General features: G+C 50.3%; 1 protein-coding gene across 3 annotated transcripts; it reads left to right on the forward strand.

Annotated features, from left to right (window-relative positions):
- Nucleotides 1-73: 73 nt before the first annotated feature.
- Nucleotides 74-18,543, forward strand: RNF214 (ring finger protein 214). 3 transcript variants are annotated; one of them, XM_082200411.1, is made up of 16 exons: nt 74-224; nt 2,445-2,589; nt 4,178-4,712; nt 6,320-6,379; nt 9,102-9,242; nt 10,675-10,814; nt 11,514-11,582; nt 12,936-13,032; nt 13,336-13,424; nt 14,032-14,122; nt 14,940-15,038; nt 15,297-15,679; nt 16,755-16,890; nt 17,007-17,114; nt 17,292-17,387; nt 18,278-18,543. In XM_082200411.1, exons 2-16 carry the CDS (start codon nt 2,453-2,455, stop codon nt 18,341-18,343), a joined length of 2,247 nt encoding a protein of 748 aa, XP_082056537.1. In that variant the 5' UTR covers nt 74-224; nt 2,445-2,452; the 3' UTR covers nt 18,344-18,543. The 3 variants fall into 3 exon arrangements, with proteins under 3 accessions (XP_082056537.1, XP_082056539.1, XP_082056538.1); XM_082200412.1 differs by lacking the exon at nt 74-224 and adding an exon at nt 780-937 and having other exon boundaries at nt 2,449-2,589; XM_082200413.1 differs by lacking the exon at nt 17,292-17,387.
- Nucleotides 18,544-18,560: the final 17 nt, after the last annotated feature.

Consider the following 18,560-nt stretch of genomic DNA (forward strand, 5'->3'; position numbering starts at 1 on the left):
CGGCGCCACGGCCGGGCGCGTCACGTCCGGAGCCCGCCCCGTCGGCCCTCCCTCCTGGCTGCGCCCGTCCCCGAAGCCGGAGGGCGGGTCGGTGGGCTGCAGGGGCTGCGCCCCAAGCCTCTCCAGGGCGCGCGAAATAGGGGTCGCGTCCCGGGCAGCGACCCAGCCACCCACCGAGTGCCGCCGCTTTCTGGAGGGTGCAGAGGGAATTTGCTGGCGCCGCGGTAAGTGCGAGTGGCTGGAGATGCAAGAGTCAGGCGGACGCCCCCAAATGGCATCGAACGAAGCGCGGCCGTCGGGCAGCGTCTCCGGCGGCCCTTCCCGGGTACCGCGCGGCGCTTTTTCTCCAGGGCCACCTGCAAGATCTGTGCGGAGAGAGGGTCCCCCTCTCCCCGGTTGCTTTTACTGAGCGCGGCGCTCTGCACATGCTCGGTTTCCTCACCTTTGCTTCTAACGCCGGGCAAGCAGGTTCCGGGACTCAGCGGGGATGGGGGAATGCATGCGATAGTGGCGGGCAGGTGCCCCCCAGGTGAAGTTATTTTGGGTGGTGATGTGTTTGGTGGCTGGCTCTGCAGGAGTGCTCTTGTCCCTGGGGGTGGGGGGTGCATTGCGGGCGCGGGGGGGGGCTCCTTTTCCTGCCTATCCCACCGCCGCCTCCTTGCAGCGCTCCGGGTGGTTCGGGGGCTCCCTCCTTCCCTCCGGGGCGGCAGGGGGAGCTGTGCGCCGAGGCGCCGGCCGGGCCTCCTTCTTGGTCGCGCTTCCTCGGCGGGGCGGAAGGAGGGAGGGAGGGAAGGGGAAGGAGAGCACTGCCGCCAACAGGCCGCGCTTCGTCCCGGGCAGCCGCCGCCGCATCCGGCTCCCCCCGAGCGAGCCAGTTGAGCGTCCCAGGCCAGGCCCGAGTCGCGGCGGACACCGGAGGCAGCGCGGAGCACGGCAAGTCTCGGAAAAGGTCCCCCCAACCCCGGCAACTGGCCGCCTCGACTCCCCACATACATGGAGCATTTTTTGCAAATGGGGGGGGGGGGCGGGAGTGCCAACTTGGCCCCGGGGCCGTGGGTGCCCGGGCCGTGGGTGCCATGCAGCGTACATGGCCCTGGCACCGAAATGTGCGAGTGCCCGGCCCTTTCATTGGGAATTTTGTGGGTGTTCGGGCATCCAGGGCCCCAGGGAGTTGGCATCTATTGGGGGTGGGTGGGTTTAGGTCTCCCCCTACCCTCCCGCATCCCCAGGAAAGTGATATTCTGAAAGGGAGTCGGGTTTTGTCTTTCCTCCTCTCCCTCGTATTTTGCATCCGCATCTTGCGTGGGGAGAGCAGGGTTAATTGATACAGTTCCCCCCTCTCCCCCTCAAGCTGGGCTTCTTAACCTGGGCTGCAAAGGAAGCTCTCGCTGTGCTCCCCTCGGGGCTTAAATCTGATTACGCTTGGGAGATGTCTCCTGATCCTCTGGACCGCTGCTTGCCAAATCCTGCACTCGGTTAGATGCACCCAGACCCTTTGGGATTTGGAGGCCCAAGTGGCCTTTACTGGTGGCTGTTGAGCTGACAGTTTGGGTAAAAATGGAGCCAGAAGCAGCAGCAAAGTCCCTGCACCCAGTTGCCAAGGAAAGGGTTTTGCAAGCACATCCCTCTGCTATGCAAGGAACAGGTCCAGGACTGTTCTCTTTGTGTGTGATGGAACCTGGTTTAGGAGCAGGGAGCCCACACAGGCAACTGTTGTTGTTTAGTCGTGTCTGACTCTTCGTGACCCCATGGACCAGAGCACGCCAGGCCCTCCTGTCTTCCACTGCCTCCCGCAGTTTGGTCAAACTCATGCTGGTAGCTTCGAGAACACTGTCCAACCATCTCGTCCTCTGTCGTCCCCTTCTCCTTGTGCCCTCAGTCTTTCCCAACATCAGGGTCTTTTCCAGGGAGTCTTCTCTTCTCATGAGGTGGCCAAAGTATTGGAGCCTCAACTTCAGGATCTGTCCTTCCAGTGAGCACTCAGGGCTGATTTCCTTAAGAATTGAGAGGTTTGATCTTCTTGCAGTCCATGGGACTCTCAAGAGTCTCCTCCAGCACCATAATTCAAAAGCATCAATTCTTCGGCGCTCACCCTTCTTTATGGTCCAGCTCTCACACAGGCAACTAGTCACCTGTAAATCCTGTAATGTGTGTTGTGAGTTTGACACCCGGATCTCTCGGGCAATCCAGAGGTTCTGCAGTAGGATCAGCTCAGCCTCCTGCACTGCTGTACCCCAAAGTTGTTGGGTGCTGTTTTGTCGGTTGTCCTTGTGGTGGTGGTAGATGCCTTTCCTTTGCTGCTGCCTCTAGCCCCACTCTGTAACACCCGCACTGGCCCCGTATCTCTGCAGCAGGAACCTGCTGCCAACTGGCCATAGGAGAACCACCCCAGAGCGAGTCGAGGTCCCAAGTGCAGCTGTGACTGTTGGATTCTTTGCTTGCAGAGAGAGCGATGGCCTCTGAGCAAACCAAAGATGATGAAGAGGAGGAGGAGGAGGAAGAGGTGGAGGAGAGCGAAAGTGTTCCTGCCAGCCAGCCTGCCCCATGTGACTCTGAGCTTCCCAAAGGATTTGCCAGTTTGCCTCTCAGGTAAGCTGGACACACTAAATGTTGCTGGGAAAGTGGGAGTCCAGAATCCTCTGGAAGAACAGCTATGGCCCTCAGAACAGAGCCCAAATGACTCCTCCAATAATGGAGCTTATTCCAAGGAGGTTGCTAGGTGGTGGTATTCAAGGAAGCAGGATATGAGTTCCCTCTCATTTGGGTACCTGCTGTGTCTGGAGAGAAGTGGTGCTGCAGCCTAGCTGTTTGATTTGAGGGAGTGTCAGAGACCCTTTTCAGTGGCTTTGATCCTCTCTTGCTGTCTATCCAGTACTGAGCATCCTTCTTTGTTGTTAAGGGGTGATCAGTCTCGTTCTGGCAGTGGCTTGGCTTTTCCACACCTGTTCTCTTTCCTATCTGCCTCTGATCTAGGGATTTGGTTAAGAGGCTGTGCATTCTACAATGGCAAAGCGAGATGTGGCTCCAGGAACTCCTTTGCTAGGAATTTGGGGTATACAGCGAGCTAACGGATGGCTGTCCTTTCCATGTGACTATTAATTGTGTACCATGCTGTTCTGGGAAGGGTTCAGAAGGAGCAAGAATTTCTGGTGTTTGCTTCCAAGTGCCTCCAAAGCACCGTTCAAGATAGACAAACCAACCCCACCCTCCCAAGTTGCAGAAGGTTTTGGTTTATTTCTTAGTATCGTGTTCTCTGACCGGCAGTGGCTCTCCAGTGCTGTCAGGGAGGCCTCTTCCCCAGTCCTACCTGGCATTTAAGCACGATGCCTTAGATCTCTCCAAGATCACTGATCACCTCAAGAGAGGTGATGTTAATGGTTAATTCTCAGCCCCTCCTGCACTCATTGTCTCTTGCAGCCACCAGGCAAGTGCTTAAATGCACAGCTAAGATAATGTATGTAAAACACTTGGAACACTCAAAAGCTGTTGTCAGTATTTAACTGAAGGTGTGAAGTCAGGAGTGAACAATTATGGAGTCACTTATAAGTGACATGCATGGTGTGTTTTTTCCTTTCTTTTTTTAAACATTTTTTTAAAAGTTCAATTGTGGCACCGGTGTTACCGCTTCATCTGTACTGTATTAGCTTTTGAAGGCATCTCTCTTTTTTAATGCATTTTTTAACAAGTTTTATACACATACCGTATCATACCATATCCATCATTTATCCCTTTTCCTAGGACTTCCCAGTCCATCTCTCCGTAGCATTCTAAGCAAACCTTGGTTGGCTGCAAATCCTAATATTCCACCCATTTACCTCTCAAATCTTCCTTTATTTGATGTTTTATCTGCTTCTCATATGTTAACTCCTATTTGTAGGTTAAATTGAATGTTGTGCCCCTTTAAGATATTCTCCGAAACACTTCCACTCTTATCTGTTTGTATGGTTTTATTAATTGCTTTCTGAGCATTCCTTTGTCACATTTTGAAGACTTTCTCCACAAAAGTCCTGAGCCATTCGGCTCTTTGTCAAGGGCACCTGAGCAGGTAGCTTGCAAGTTCTTCCCCTTTCCTGGTACCTGTGTGTGTGAGGTGGAGTAACTGAGCACTCTTTGTTGCATACTTGGGTGAAATTTGCAGTGGCCATTGATTGTTCTCTCTTTTTGTTCTCTGGGACAGCATAAGTGACCTTTCCATTCACGAAGACGATTGCCTGCCGCTGGCTGCCACCACCAATCACACCCATCCGAAAGCTAGCGAGAGCTGGGAAGGTGATCACTCGGAAGATGCAGAAAAGGATTCTGGGAAACCGGAGAATGACTCGCCCTTGCCAGTTCCCCAGGACCAAGAGACCTCAGAAGAGCTTTTGTCTGGCCCCCTTACTGAGGCTGCCTCGCTGCCCTCATCGTGCCCCTCAAGTGAGGAGCTCCCTTTGCCCGACTTGGACAATGCCATTGGAGAAAAGAGACCTTCTCTGTCTGGGGAAAGTCTACCAGTGGCTTCACCCCTTGCACAGGCAGATTGCCCCATGGACCAGACCAGCGATGTCCTGAACTGCTCCAAGGATGAGCTGGGGTCTTTGATCTTGCAGCACGGCAGGCGGCAGAATGGGTGCCCAGATCTGGAAGACACGCCCATGGCGGTATCTCCAAGTGGGGAAGACCAAGACCAAGAAGGCGCATTCCAAAAGCCCTCCCAGAACATTGCAGTGCAGGTCAAGTACTCATTTGGCAGGCTGCGGGAAGTGGGGTGCTTTGGAGAGACTCCTGTCTGATGGAGAGTCTTCCTTACCATTCACTGAAATTGGCATAGTGGGGAGGGTGCATGGGACTTTTTTTCACAGCGGGAACACCAAGGTCATTGGTAGGCCTTCCTTGCTTTGGCAAGTGAATGAGATGATATGGATACCTTCAGGTTTTCTTATTGTTTTTGATTGATTACCATAGTGGAAGTTGGAGAATGGGGGAAATAACCAAGAAGCAGCTAGGTATACTTTTTCATTTTCTATGGTAGGGTTCTTCACGGTGGCAGTTTAAATGGCAATACTTCTTGGCAATTCTATTTAAAAGGCTAAAGGTTGCATTTCTGCTGGCCGACGAGCTTTAGTTCAAGCTTAATAAGCTTTGCAATTCTATAAAAATTCCTTCTTTGTCAGCTGATCCTAATAGGGTGTTACACTGTACACCCATTGGTTTTGGGGGTTACATCTGGATCAACACAGCTGAGAGTGCTTAGAAAATTGCAACCAAACATTTTGGGCTTATTCATTCATATATATATGTGTGTGTGTGTGTGTGTCAGAGAGAGAGAGAGACAAGGGGGGGAGAGTATAATAGAGGTGCATAAAATTACACATGATGATGTGAGAAAAGGGGTAGAGTGACTTACTAGAACCCTGAGGGTATCCAGTGCAGCTGAATGATGGAAAACTGAAGACAGCCAGAAAGTAGCAGTGTTTCTCAAACTTGGCCATCCAGCTGTTTTGGGACTACATTTCCCATCATCCCTGATACCTAGGGATGATGGGAATTGTAGTCCAACAACAGCTGGAGACCCAAGTTTGGGAGACACCGATATAGTGCCTAGTTAAAACACTGGAATTTGCTCCCACAAGATGTAGTGATGATGGCCATCAACTTGGATGGCTTGAAGAGAGGATTAGCCAGGATGGCTCTGTTCTGCCTCCACTGCTGTAGGCAGCATGCCTCTGAATGCCAGTTGCTGGGGGGTCAAAAGTGGGTGGAGTGCTGCTGCTGTTGCACTCAGGTCTTGCTTGCAGGCTTTCCATGGAGCATCTGGTTGGCTGCTCAGAGAACAGGATGTGGGACTGGATGGGCCACTGGCCTGACCCAGCTTTAGGGCTCTTCTTGTGTTCTTATAATGGCATTTTTGGGACTCTTTGCTCAGGTTATGGGGACCACCATCTTTTGCTCCTGTACTTCAAAGTGTTTAACTACATCACTGACCGAAATGCCTCTTACCAAAGCAAAGTAGTCTTGCAAAGTGTAAGTCTTGCAAATGGAGGCAAGGGGCTTTGCAGGTTTCTAGCCCTCGCAGCAGGGTTAAGCAGAAAGAGGACCCACTTAGTGGCCGAGCCCGTATCTGAACCTGTGCATAACCCCTCCAACCTCTGAACCAGCCTTTCTGTTTAGATTAGCTTTGGTAATCAAGTGAAAGGGGAGGCATGGCCTGGGCCCTGTCGACTAACAGCCCCACAAAGCAACTTCACCAGAGCTTCTTGTCACTGCAACATCCAAAAGAGAATCACAAAAGGCATCTCATGACATTTTTGACAGGCTGAACTTTCTCCTCCCTTTGCAGACTGACTTCAGAACAGCTGACTTGGAAGTGAACACTGATCAGGATATTGAAAAGAGCCTGGTAAGCTGTGCTGTCTTCTGCATGAGTAGCTCCCCCTTTCCTCCAATAAGAAAGTGGGCAGGACAGCAGCCTCTGATCCTCCTGTTCAGAACGGGGGGGGGGGGGGGCTCCTGCCTTAATCTCTGATGTCTTCTGGTTTCATAGTGGATGGTCAGACACTGCTGTGTAAGGAGAGCCCAGTGCAGGGCTGAGCCCTATGTGGCCCTCTGGGACTCTCTAACTGACCTTTGAAATGCTCCTCAAGCCACACACCCTCCCCCAATTGCACCACCCACAAGTGTTTTCTCCCTGGCTGGAATGTGTCCTTGAATACTGATAATTACTCCTGTGTGCCTGGATGGAGCATAGCGGGGGTGGGGGTCTGTGAATGTTTCTGCTGAAGCTAGCCTAAAAAGAGAAATGCAGCCCTCATCTAGCAGAGTTCATTTATTTATTATAGATTTTCTTGTGATTTATGTGGGAATCATTAATTTGGTCGCGTATTTTTTATGTTTTATTTATTATAAATGGCTACTTTTGTTACGTTGTACTTGTGAATTTTTGTCTGTGTTGTAAGCTGCCTTGAGCACAGTTTGAATACCGGAAAGACAGCATACAAATAAAATTATGTATGTGCCTATTTTGGGATGCAGGTGGCTCTGTTTTCTAAACCACAGAACCTAGGGCTTGCCAATCAGAAGGTTGGTGGTTCGAATCCTTGCGACGGGGTGAGCGCCTGTTGCTCGGTCCCTGTTCCTGCCAACCTATCAGTTCGAAAGCATTAAAAAGTGCAAGTAGATAAATAGGTACCACTCTGGCAGGAAGGTAAACGGTGTTTCTGTGCTCTGCTCTGGTTCGCCAGAAGTGGCTTAGTCATGCTGGCCACATGACTTGGAAGCTGTCTGCGGACAAATGCCAGCTCTCTCGGCCTATAGAGTGAGATGAGTGCGCAACCCCAGAATCGTCTGCAACTGGACCTAATTGTCAGGGGTACCTTTACCTTTAAGCCCCACTGAACTTAGTGGGAGTTCAGTTTTGTTTTCAAGGACTGTGCTGTTAGGCGACTGGACTTAACAGTCAGGGGTCCCTTTGCCTTAATGTACCTATTTACTTTGAAATAAAGCTCTGTCAGACACAAAAGGATTAATCTCCTTTTTGGGATTCCCTGCACTTCAAGGGGGGAAGGTGACCAGGTGCTGAGGGACAAGGGGGTCACCTCTCCTTGTTCAGATATTTTTTGCATGTGGATCTGTTATTTCTCTTGAAGAGTTTTCTCTCTTTCATAGTTCAGGTTGCTTCCCTGACTGCCCTGCTAAAAGAGCTGCTCCTCTAGCCCAGTAGTCCCAAGGATAGATCAGGACAGCCCCAGCTCTGGGCTTGGGTAATTTGGAAGCATAGACACAAGTGGCATGTTTGCTCTAGATGTTTTCCTTGAATCTGTGCCCAACTGAGGCATGGTGACCTCATGTTGGCAAGCTAGAAACTGCGCCACTAAGAAAAAAAACTATGCCAAGGCTGAGGTTAAAAGAAGAACCAGAGAACTAAAGAATACTTGGTGGATAAAAAAGCTCAAGAGATCCAGCACTTAGCCGACACTCAGATGCACAGAGTTTCCTTAAAGCCACAAAGACCATCTATTGGCCAATAAATAATGGCATATGCCTCCTATGCTCAACAGATGGTGCCACACTTCTAAAAGATAAAGAAGCTATTGCACTGCACTAGAAAGAACATTACCAGCATCTGCTTAACCGCAACTTCCCCTTAGCTGCTGAGGTCCTCCGCGACTGCAGCTTTCTCCCAATTGAAGAGTGGAGTGTTTGAGGACTGGGACATTTGCAGGGAAACCAAAATGCTTGTTTCCAGAGCTATTGTACCACCAACCTTACTGTATGCTTGTGAAACATGGATCACTTATAAACACCATCTCCAACTCCTCAAAAGATTCCATCAACAGTCTTCAAAAAAAATTACACATCACTTGGGAAGACAGACAAACTAATGCCAGTGTACTGGAAGAAGCAAAGATCACATGTTGAAGCAACGATTCTTCAACATCAACTTCGTTGGACTGGTCATGTTGTTCAGATGCCTGATTATCAGCTTCCAAAGCAACTACTCTATTCTGAACTTAAAAATGGAAAGTATAATGCTGGTGGTCAACAAATGAAGTTTAAAGACTCTCTCAAGGCAAATCTTTTAAAAAATGTAGTATAAACACCAACAACTGGGAAACACTGGCCTGTGAGCGCCCCAATGGGAGAACAGCCTTTTCCAAAGGTGTCATGGACTTTGAAGACACTCAAACACAGGACGAAAGGGAGAAACGTGCTAAGAGGAAGGCACGCTTGGCAAACCCCCACCATGATCAACTCCTGCCCAGAAACCTATGTCCCCACTGTGGAAAGATGTGTGGATCCAGAATTGGCCTCCACAGTCACTTACGGACTCATGACCATTTCATGGAAGACAGTCTTACTCGGCTATGAGTAATCACCAAAGAAGATGATGTTTGGCCTGGCGGAAGTTGGCCTGGCATTGTGTTAATCATGGAAATGGAAATCTTGCTGGTTCAGAACAGGACAGACTCCTCCCCTCCCTCCCCCCTCCTATTTCCAGGTTACCACCTCTTCACTTTCTGTCTAGGGTGCAGGGAGAACGAGCTACTCCCATGGGTGGTGTAATTGTGAAGATGGAGAAAGGGGTCCCTCTTTTCACTTCCTTCTTCTTTGCACCCTGGCAGGATAAAATGATGTCCGAGAGGGCTTTGCTGAAGGAGCGTTACCAGGAGGTGCTAGATAAGCAGAGGCAGGTGGAGAATCAGCTCCAAGTGCAGCTGAAGCAACTCCAGCAGCGAAGGGAGGAAGAAATGAAGAACCACCAGGTAACCAGAGCAGCTTCTTCCTTCCCTTTTTCCATGGCAACTAAGCCAAGGGGAGGCTGCCTGTCTCAAGTGCTGGGCAGAACCACAGAAGGCAGGAAGCTGCTGCCTTGTACCAGGTCAGGCTGTTGATCCCCCTTGGCCCAGTAGGGCTTCCTGCTCTGACTGACAGTGGCTTTCCTTCAACTCAGGCAGAGCAAAGTCCTGCCTCTAGCTTCTGGCGGCAGCTACTGCTGCCTCTGCCGTCACAGAGGAGGTAGCAAAGACTGAGCCGGGACCTTCTGTGTGCAGTAGGGGCACTTCCTGCTATGCGAGTGGTGGTAACAGTGGGAAGTATGAGGATATGCCCTTGCATGGGAGAGTTATAGGTAGCGGACTTGCTTAGCTTGGTGGGTTCAAAATGGAGTGGAAAGAAAACCTCGGTGGAGTTTGCTTATTAAATTTCAGTCCCACCCTTCCTCCCGAAGGAGCCCCGGCAGCAAATGACAAGTGATAAAACCATGGTTGGGTGAGCAGGGCAAAGGTCCACTTGTGCAATGGGATGTGAATTCTCCCGCAGTGAGTGGACTGTTTTGGAGAGCTCTCTGTTCCTTCCCACTCTAGACACTGTTGATCAATTGGGAGAAACAGCCAAGGGTGTCTCTGTGTGTTCTTAGAGACTCAAGCCAAGCCATGAGGGCAATTGGCTTTAGGAAAATATATTGATTAGGCCTCTTGTGGTTGACCATGCCAACCATGTGAACAGAAGCAGGGGGTGAAACTGTAGGAATGTGCTGGAAGTTGCTATGAATCCGACCCCAATATTTTCTGGTCCAAAACTTTCTTGTACCTTGGATAGCACTCTGCAGCTTTCCTGACTTCAAAACGTGTATTTCGCATGCAGAGTAGATTGTCTTTAGAAGGGCATCTGAAATTCTGGAGAACCACTACAGCAATCAGCATCAACGATACTGGGATAGATGGAGCAATGGTTTTTCTTGGGATAAAGCAACTTTCTATGTTCCTAGATTTGTAAAGATAATTTTTGAACATTCTGGGTGGTGCCATGGTGCAGCACACCAGCTAAGAGAGTGTGCTGTAATTCAGGATGTCACGAGTTCAGATCTCGATTATGAACTTGCTAGGTGGTCCTAGGCGAAACACTGCCCAGCCTCTTCTGGAATATGAAGACAGTGATACTCACAGGAGTCTTTAAAGAACTTGTAGCAGTTTTGCATTTCTTTTTCATTGGATTGCTGCTGCTGTAGCTGGGTTTATGTGTTTTATTTTGAATATTTTCAACACCACGTTTTTATTTGATCTGAATTTGTTAGCCACCCTGGTAACACAGTGATGCTGAAGGTGTTGGTGTGTGTGTGTGTGTGTCTCAACGTGAAGACCTTTGAGCTCTGGAAGCCCAATATAAATACCTGGTGTATTCTCCCCACTCCTCTAGGAGATCCTGAAGGCCATTCAGGACGTGACTGTTAAGCGGGAAGAGACCAAGAAGAAGATGGAGAAGGAAAAAAAGGAGTATTTGCAGAAGGAGCAGGATCTGAAGGCAGAAATTGAGAAGCTCTATGAGAAAGGCAGGAGGTATTTCTGAGAGTTAAAGACAGCAATGCTTAGCCCGCTCTGAAGGTTGGCTCGGAATCCAAAACAGGAGGAAGTCTATGTCAGGTTGGCCAGGTTTGTGGGGAAGGGTCCTTTTGATCTGCATCTTCTCAGCAAGTCTGCTTTTGCTCAGCAACTTCAGCTGACCCCACGCACCCTGCAGGCTGCTTGGGGCTCAGTCATTGTTTCCTGGAGATCCCATTGGCCCAACTGTTCTCCAGTTAGAACTGGAAGCACAGTTGCAAAGTGACGTTTCTGTTCTCTCAAGCTTTCCCAGCCTGGCTATGGAAGTCTCTGCCATCTTGTATCGTTTTCGAAAATCAGCTTTTGTTGTTTTCCTAAATGTTTTTAGCTGCTTTTATTATTTTTGGTAGAACGTTTTGGGATGAACGTGGAAATAATAGCAACAACGATGATGATAATAGAGATCGCCTTGCTGGATGTGAGTGTGGCTGAGTCTTGACTTGGTTCCTCCACCCAGCCTTGGTCTCTGTGGATGTAAATGCAGCTCCCTATGGTCCAGGCGTGGAGACCCTGTCAGACTTCACCTTCCATCTGCTCCAGCCCAGATGGCCAATGCTCAGGGGTGATGGGAGCTGCAGTCCAGCCACATCCAGAGGTCCCCATCCCTTCCCGGTGCAAGGAATTAACTCTGCATGTCCCGTTTCTCTTTCCGTACAGGCTGCTGAAAGAGCAAGAGGAGAAGGAGAACAAGATCGTTTCCCTCATCGCTGAGCAGTCTGAGGAGAAGTAGGCCTCTTCCTTTTCTTAAGAATGTTTTTGCCTGTGCTTTGCCCTCCTTCCTATCTCTCTCTCAGTGGTCTTACTAGGAGACTGTGGTTTCCATGAGAGCTTCTGTCCCCACTTGTGGAGAGGACTTTTCAATTCCCCTCTCTTGTGCCAGTTTGATGTCGGCATCAAACTATTGCGTAAAATGATACACGGGTGGGGAGAAAAGGGATGGGGAGAAACGGTTTGTCCCTCTCACAGAATGCCAAAAGTCAGAGGAGCCATCTAATAAAGCGGAATGCTTGGAGATCATTTGCCCAGCACATAATTAAAACAATGGAAGTAGCTCTTGCAAGATGGCCACTATGTCAGATGGTTTTAAAAGAGATTTAGACAAACCCTTGGAGGATAAGCCTGTGTTCTCCCTGCACTTTTAGGAGACAGTGGGCCTGTGAATACGAGCGGCTGGGAACTACAGGTGGGATCTTGCCTTTGGGCATCTGGTTGGCCACTTTGAGAACAGGATGTTAGACTAGATACACCCCCTTTTTGGTCTGATCAGGGAGCCAGGCTCCTTAAAAAAAAAAAATTATATAAAGTAATAATAATAACAGTTTATTATTGATATCCCACCCATCTGGCTGGGTATCCCCAGCCACTCTGGACGGCTCGCAAAAGAATATTAAAAACACGATAAAACAGTAATAATCATAAATAAATAAAAATGTGCACCCCACCACCGAGACCATTCCATTGTAATTATCCAACGTCCCAAAATTTCAACAACTCTTGTGATGGTTCAACCCCTTTCCGTACAAATTCTACAAACACCCTCAAAATCATTTCCTCAAAATCATTTCTCCTGCATATTCTCCATCTTACCTTAATGGCACATGTTAATTTATCATTAATAGCTGTATCCCACACCTCTTTTATATTCTGCTTGCCCCTTCCACTTCCTAGCAATAATAATTTGTGCAGCTGTCAATAAATTTGTGAGCAAGTCCTTCATAGCCTGCGAACCTCCCACCCCATCGTGAATTGTGGAGCCAGGCTCTTAGCTTCTCATGTACTCCATGTTCAGACAATACGGAATTGTTGTCAACCTGGGTTATAGTTTCTGCCCCCAAGCACGGTTTGCAAGGGTTGAGGGGGGCGACCCTTGTTTCTGGCTACAAATGGATATCCAAAAGATGATGCGAGGAGGGTTAACGAATCTGCGTTGTCCGCTGGGATGTGTGCACAGCCAGATCGGAGGCTCACCAATAAGGGCTCTGTTTAGTGAAACAGGAATATCCCGGAGTAAGGGGGCAGCCTTTTGTGAGCAGTTCCGCTTCCTGGAGCCTAAATCGGAGCTCTTTCTTTGCTCCCCAGGGAGGTGTGGGAGATGGAGCTGGACAAGCTGAAGAACCAGCAGGATGAGTTCAGCCGGTCGATTCTGGAGGACACGGAGCGGGCTTGGAAAGCAGAGGTAGGCAGGCACCCTGCAGCCCTCTTTGAGGCTGAGCACCTTCTGGCAGCCTGCAATGAAAACAGCATATTCCATGTGAGCCACAAGGCCTGAAGGAGAGCTGAGCAGCACTGTTGCTTGGTTTTGCACACTGTCCCTTGAAGTCACTGAGCAGCAGCTTCTGCCTGAGAAGGGGCCTCTTCCAGGGCTGCTGCCCTGTGGTTGGGGAGTCCCAGAGAGCCGTGGTCCAAGTGGCTGAGTGCTTCTCCTCTCTGAGCCTAGTGAGGTCAGCACAAGCAGGCCTGACCCTCTGTTCTTGCATAGATCCTGTCCCTGGAGAGCCGAAAGGAGCTGCTGGTGCTGAAGCTGGAAGAGGCAGAGAAAGAAGCTGAGCTCCACCTCACCTACCTCAAGTGAGTACATGGCCGGGACTTAGCAGAGGAAGAGAGAGAGGCAACACAGTGGAGGTTTGTAGGTTGACCTGGTGGGGTGAGGAAATTGGGGTGCTTGCACTCTCCATTCTGGTACCTGACCATCTTTTTCTAGCAGGACCCAAACGAGGAGGGCCTCCAGCTCTCCTTTGCTACTCTCCCCTATGAAAAACCACAAGGAGGTACCCAGGGGCTGCTCCTCTGGTGAGGACAACACCTGCCTCTGCCCTGGAATCCTTTTCAGGAAACCTCACTGCAGGTTCTCTGTCGGTGGGCACTTGGCACTGGCCCTGGGAGTGAGAGCAGCTCAGGTGTTGAGGAGTGTTCCTCCATAGTTCTTTCCCTTTGAGTAGGAGCCAGGTTGTACCTCTGCAGTGCTGGAGGCTGCTACCTGTCCTGTGACATCACACATGCCCGTCTGTGACCTGAATGTATGCAGCACCTCACACAGAATCTCGGGGTTAGAAGAGGCTTCCCTGGCTCAGAGGCTCAGTGGAGGGGGGCAGAGAGGGAGCTGTGTGTGCTTCTCCTCCCTTCGGCCAGGTCTCTTCCTTGCTGAAGCTCTTTTGTTGCTGTTCTGTCCGGGTAGGTCAGCCCCCCCAACGCTGGAGACCATCCGGCCAAAGCAGGAGTGGGAGACGAGGCTGAACAGGATACGAATGATCAAGGAGAGCGTCCGTGTAAGTGCAAAAAGCTCCCTCTTCTCGGATTCCGGAAGGGAGTCTTTGAGATACAGCAGGATCCCATTATCTGCACTTTCCAGAAACAGCTGAAGACATTTTTTGTTCCAACAGACTTTCCCAGTTGGATAAATGGGTCTCTAGGTTGTTTTTTTGCCAATTAGTTTTTATTTATTTTCAAATTTATAACACATCAACACTGAATTAAAATTAATTTAATAGTTTTTCAAAAAAACACACCCTGCTTTCCCACTCTCAGATATATTCCAATTTTTGCCCTTTAACATGCTGCTTATTTTACAGCTTCATCTCTTTTCTTAGCAAATTCCTTGTCCTTCAGCTGTCCCTTTAACAACTCCTGCATATAGATAAAACAAAATGATCTCAAATAACAATAAGTGAGGTTATAATAACTCAAATCTTCCATTCTTCTTTACAATTTTTTTATTTTTATTTTTTTTTATCCCTGATAATTTTCAGGCTCTGCCTTTTCATGTCCCCCTCTTAGGGTTTTAATATCGTTTAAGTGTATATGTTCTATTTTGTTATAGCTGTTTTAAATGACATTATTTATTATTATTATTATTATTATTATTATTATTATTATTTATACCCAGCCACTCTGGGCGGCTCCCAACAGAATATTAATAACAATAATTTAAAAGTGATAAAACATCAAACATAAAAAAAATTCCCTAGAGTGGGCTATAGTTCACCTTGAGACGGTGGTTTAGAAGGCGAATTAATTATGATGATAATAACAACTCTGACACTTCTTTTAAAATTTTGTTTTGAATATGTGCATTTCATCTCTTAGGACCAGTACAACGATCACATCCAGCTGGTGCGGAACGGGGCCAAGCTGAGCAGCCTCCCACAGATCCCCACGCCTCCCCTGCCCCCACCACCCTTGGAGGTGAGCACTTCCCCTCCCCTCCAAGTCCAGGCGCAGTCTTGTTGCGGGTGGAGGCGGGCATGCACAACTGAACCTGAAGACGGGAAGGGAATGATGTTGCAAATCAGCTCTTCATTCTGCCTGGCCCAGCTGCAGCGCCTAAGCTGTGCTGGGGAGTCCCTGTGACCTGGGGAGGAAAACCTTCTTCAAAAGAGGGGGCTGGCAAGTGGTCACTCTGAGCTAACGGGCATCCTTCCTCTTTCTTTTTCTTCCTCTCAGACAGACTTCCTCCTACCAGCCTTCCAGCCCAACTCCTCCCTTGCCCCGCGGTTGCCCTTCCCCATTGGGACAGTCCCTATGCCCATGGTCATGCCCAGCGCTGACCCCCGGGTGCTCTCCTTCCCACTCCTCAACCCAACCATCGCCAGGCCCAGCCAGCCCTCGCCCCCTCTGCCCACGGCTTCCCAGGGCAGGAACAGCCCCGTCCTCAGCTCCCTGGCGGGTCCTCGCGTGACGCCTGCCACCGCCGCCTCGCTCCCCCCGCCGCCGGGTCTGGGCGGAGTCAAAGCGGCGCCGGAATTCCAGAGACCCCCTCCGCCCCCCGTGGACAAGCTCGAGAAGTTCCTGGAAAAACTGCTGACACGATTTCCCCAGTGTAACAAGTGAGTTGAGCTCCTTGGTCCGTCAGAGCTGTCTTGAGAAACAGGAACTGCTGGGCATTCACCTTGCTTGGCTCGCCTGCAGCGCTTGTCTAGGGAGCTGCGAAACGCAGAGGGTTCTCTTCGTGGCCCTGGGGTGGGTGGCAATGACAGCCTGGGAGGGTGCTGCAGAGCTGAGCTTGCAAGCAGTAGCCTGGGGGAGTGAGGGTAGGGTAGGGGCATTGTAGGGTTGGAAAGGGAGCCTGAGGATCATCTGTGCCAACTCCCCGTGATGCAGAAATCTGCAACTGTGTCCCATATGGGGATTGAACCTGTGACCGTGGTATTATATCACCTGTGCGACTGCCATAAAACTTAGGGAACAAGCTGTACTACCAAAATGATTAAGGTTTTAAATGATAATTTTAGGTTATATTTTAGTGATCAAGATTTAATATATATTTTTAACTGCTGCTATATCTGAATTGTCTCTGTTGTACCCAATTGCAATTCAATGTATTCCTGTTGTGTTTTATGATTTTCCTGATATTGTAAGTGACCCAGAACTGGTCTGTGACTGTAATAATACCATGAATTAGAATTTTATTATCAGCACCATTCTCTTAACTATCTGAGCTATCCAGTGGTGAGAGAGATTCATTATGGAGCAGCTCTGCTGCCAGCTTAGACTGCCTGGCCCCTGGAAGAGGGGCTGCCTGGGGGAGCCGAAGGGTTGTTCTGGGTGGCTTCTTAGCCTTCATATTAAGAGCATGTGGGGCAAGAGGCCACAGTCAACCCGAACCCTCAGCTGCAAGGGGAATTGCAGGGAGCAGACTTTGCTGTGCTCTGTTCCAGTTGGTCTGCGAAAAAGGGGTCATTGGATTGCTGCTGCTGCTGCTTGATTTGAGGCTGTGGTTTGGTGCCTGAACTTGGGGTAGAGGGGCTGCTCCCCAAGATCAGGCTTGCTTTAGGGGATCCCATCCCTCCCATCAGATTGTATGAGAGAACCTATTGATAACCCCACCTCTGGCGGGCAGCATCCACTCCCCCATTGTAACAACTGACCCAGTGCATGCTCACTCTCCCTCTCCCTCCCCAGGGCTCAGCTGACCAACATCCTGCAGCAGATCAAAGCCGCACGAAGGACTCTGGCTGGGCTGACCATGGAGGAATTGAACCAGCTGGTGGCCGCCAAGCTGGTTGAGCAGGAGCGGGTGGCAGCTGTTGGGACCCAGGTACACAGGATGGAAAGAAGGGGCTGGGTCCCTCCAGGTGGGGAGGATGGCTTGGGCCAAGGGGTCGCCTGATGGTAAACCGCCACCACCCTTCCCGGCTTTCTCTGCTACTGCAGCCTCTTGGCCGGATCCATTCCCCGATGTTCCCTGCTCCTCTGCCGCAGATGAGCAACCCCATGTTCTTGCCCTCGGCTCAGGTCTCTTACAGTGGGACACCACCCCAGGTAAGACATCAGCATCTCCTCACCTCCCTGGCCTTTCTGAACTGGGCCTGGGAAAAGGGTGCAGGGAAAGAGGGAGGTTATAGAGGAAGCCCTCCCTGCCCGGTGGTCAAAGCCACCCCCATTAACTTACCACCCCACAGCCTCGTTGCCGCTCTCCCTTTTCTCTGTGCCCGCCAGGTTCCTGCGGCCTGCAAACTGTGTCTGATGTGCCAGAAACTGGTCCAGCCTAGCGAGCTCCACCCCATGGCTTGTTCCCATGTGCTGCACAAGGAGGTGGGTGCTCAGAAGTGCCCTAGAGACAGGCAGCCTGTGGGGCACGCCCAGTGTGGCATCCTTCCAGGGAAGGACTCAACCATGGGGTTCCGTCACCTGGCTGTGGCGGAGCAAATTGTAAGGCCATCACACATTCTAGCTCTAATCTAGAGATCAGCAAACTTACCATGCCTCGGGCCAGTGTCTCCAGCGCCAATCACGTGGCAGGGCAGGGGAGCGCGTGCTCATATGCTTGCACACATGTATTTCCGGCACACTTCCGGGTTGGAGGAGCACCGGAAATAACGCTTGTGCATGCGCAAATAATGCTTGCCCATGTGCACAAGCTATTTTCGGTGCTCCTCCAACCCCAAAGCAGGCAGCCGCGCAGCGCAGCGTCAGTAAGAGCGGGTGGCGGCTGTGGGGGTCGCCGTGGGACAGATAAACGAGTCCCTCGGGTCTTATCTGGCCTGCGGGCCTTAGTTTGGGGACCCCTGCTCTAGTCGCTATAAAGAGCTGCTGCTTCTGCTGTTACTCAGGAGTTTCCCCACCATAAGCCAAATGGAGGGAAGGCCCTCTCTGTCCTAGGGGAGGCAGCTTCCTAGGGTCTTAGTAGGTGGGGTAGGAAATGTCAAGATCAGAGTCTGTTCCGCCTTCCAGCTCTCAAGAAGCGCTGGTTTCAAGGACACAGGATCCTTAAACTGGTTGGCAGTGGAGGAGTAAACACTGAGGATCCAACTGGGTCCGGATTAGTAGGTGGTAGCATAAGCTGGCATTTTCTATAGCTGCTGCTGGAGGTGGGAAAAGACACTATTCGGTTTTGCCCCCTGTGCAAACGCTGCTTCTAGTCCCTGCCCCTTGCCCCAGTCTGAGGCGGTTGTGAAACGACAGGCTTTGTCCTCTTCCTCCAGTGCATCAAGTTCTGGGCTCAAACCAACACCAATGACGCTTGCCCCTTCTGTCCCAGTCCGAAATGACCACCGGTGCAAAGAGGACAACAGCAGTACTCAGCCTGGGTGGGACGAGAGCTCCAGCAAGACGCCAGGCACCCCCAGAATTTCTACAGCTCTATATTTATATGGCCATGTATACACATGTACATTTTTATTCTATAGGGAATGTGTGTATAGAAAGTCTGTATACATACCAGTTCATAATAAAGTGTGTATATTATGCAGAGTGTGTGCAGTGCTG

This window comes from Podarcis vaucheri (assembly GCF_965113315.1).
Source record: "Podarcis vaucheri genome assembly, chromosome: 15".
Lineage (NCBI taxonomy): Eukaryota > Metazoa > Chordata > Lepidosauria > Squamata > Lacertidae > Podarcis > Podarcis vaucheri.

Excerpts from the sequence above, each read along its gene's own strand:
- RNF214 (XM_082200411.1), top strand. The coding sequence starts at position 2,453 with ATGGCCTCTGAGCAAACCAAAGATGATGAAGAGGAGGAGGAGGAGGAA. Across the intron at positions 2,590-4,177 it reads TTTGCCAGTTTGCCTCTCAG|CATAAGTGACCTTTCCATTC; the intron begins GTAAGCTGGACA and ends TCTCTGGGACAG. Across the intron at positions 14,123-14,939 it reads TGATCAAGGAGAGCGTCCGT|GACCAGTACAACGATCACAT; the intron begins GTAAGTGCAAAA and ends TTCATCTCTTAG.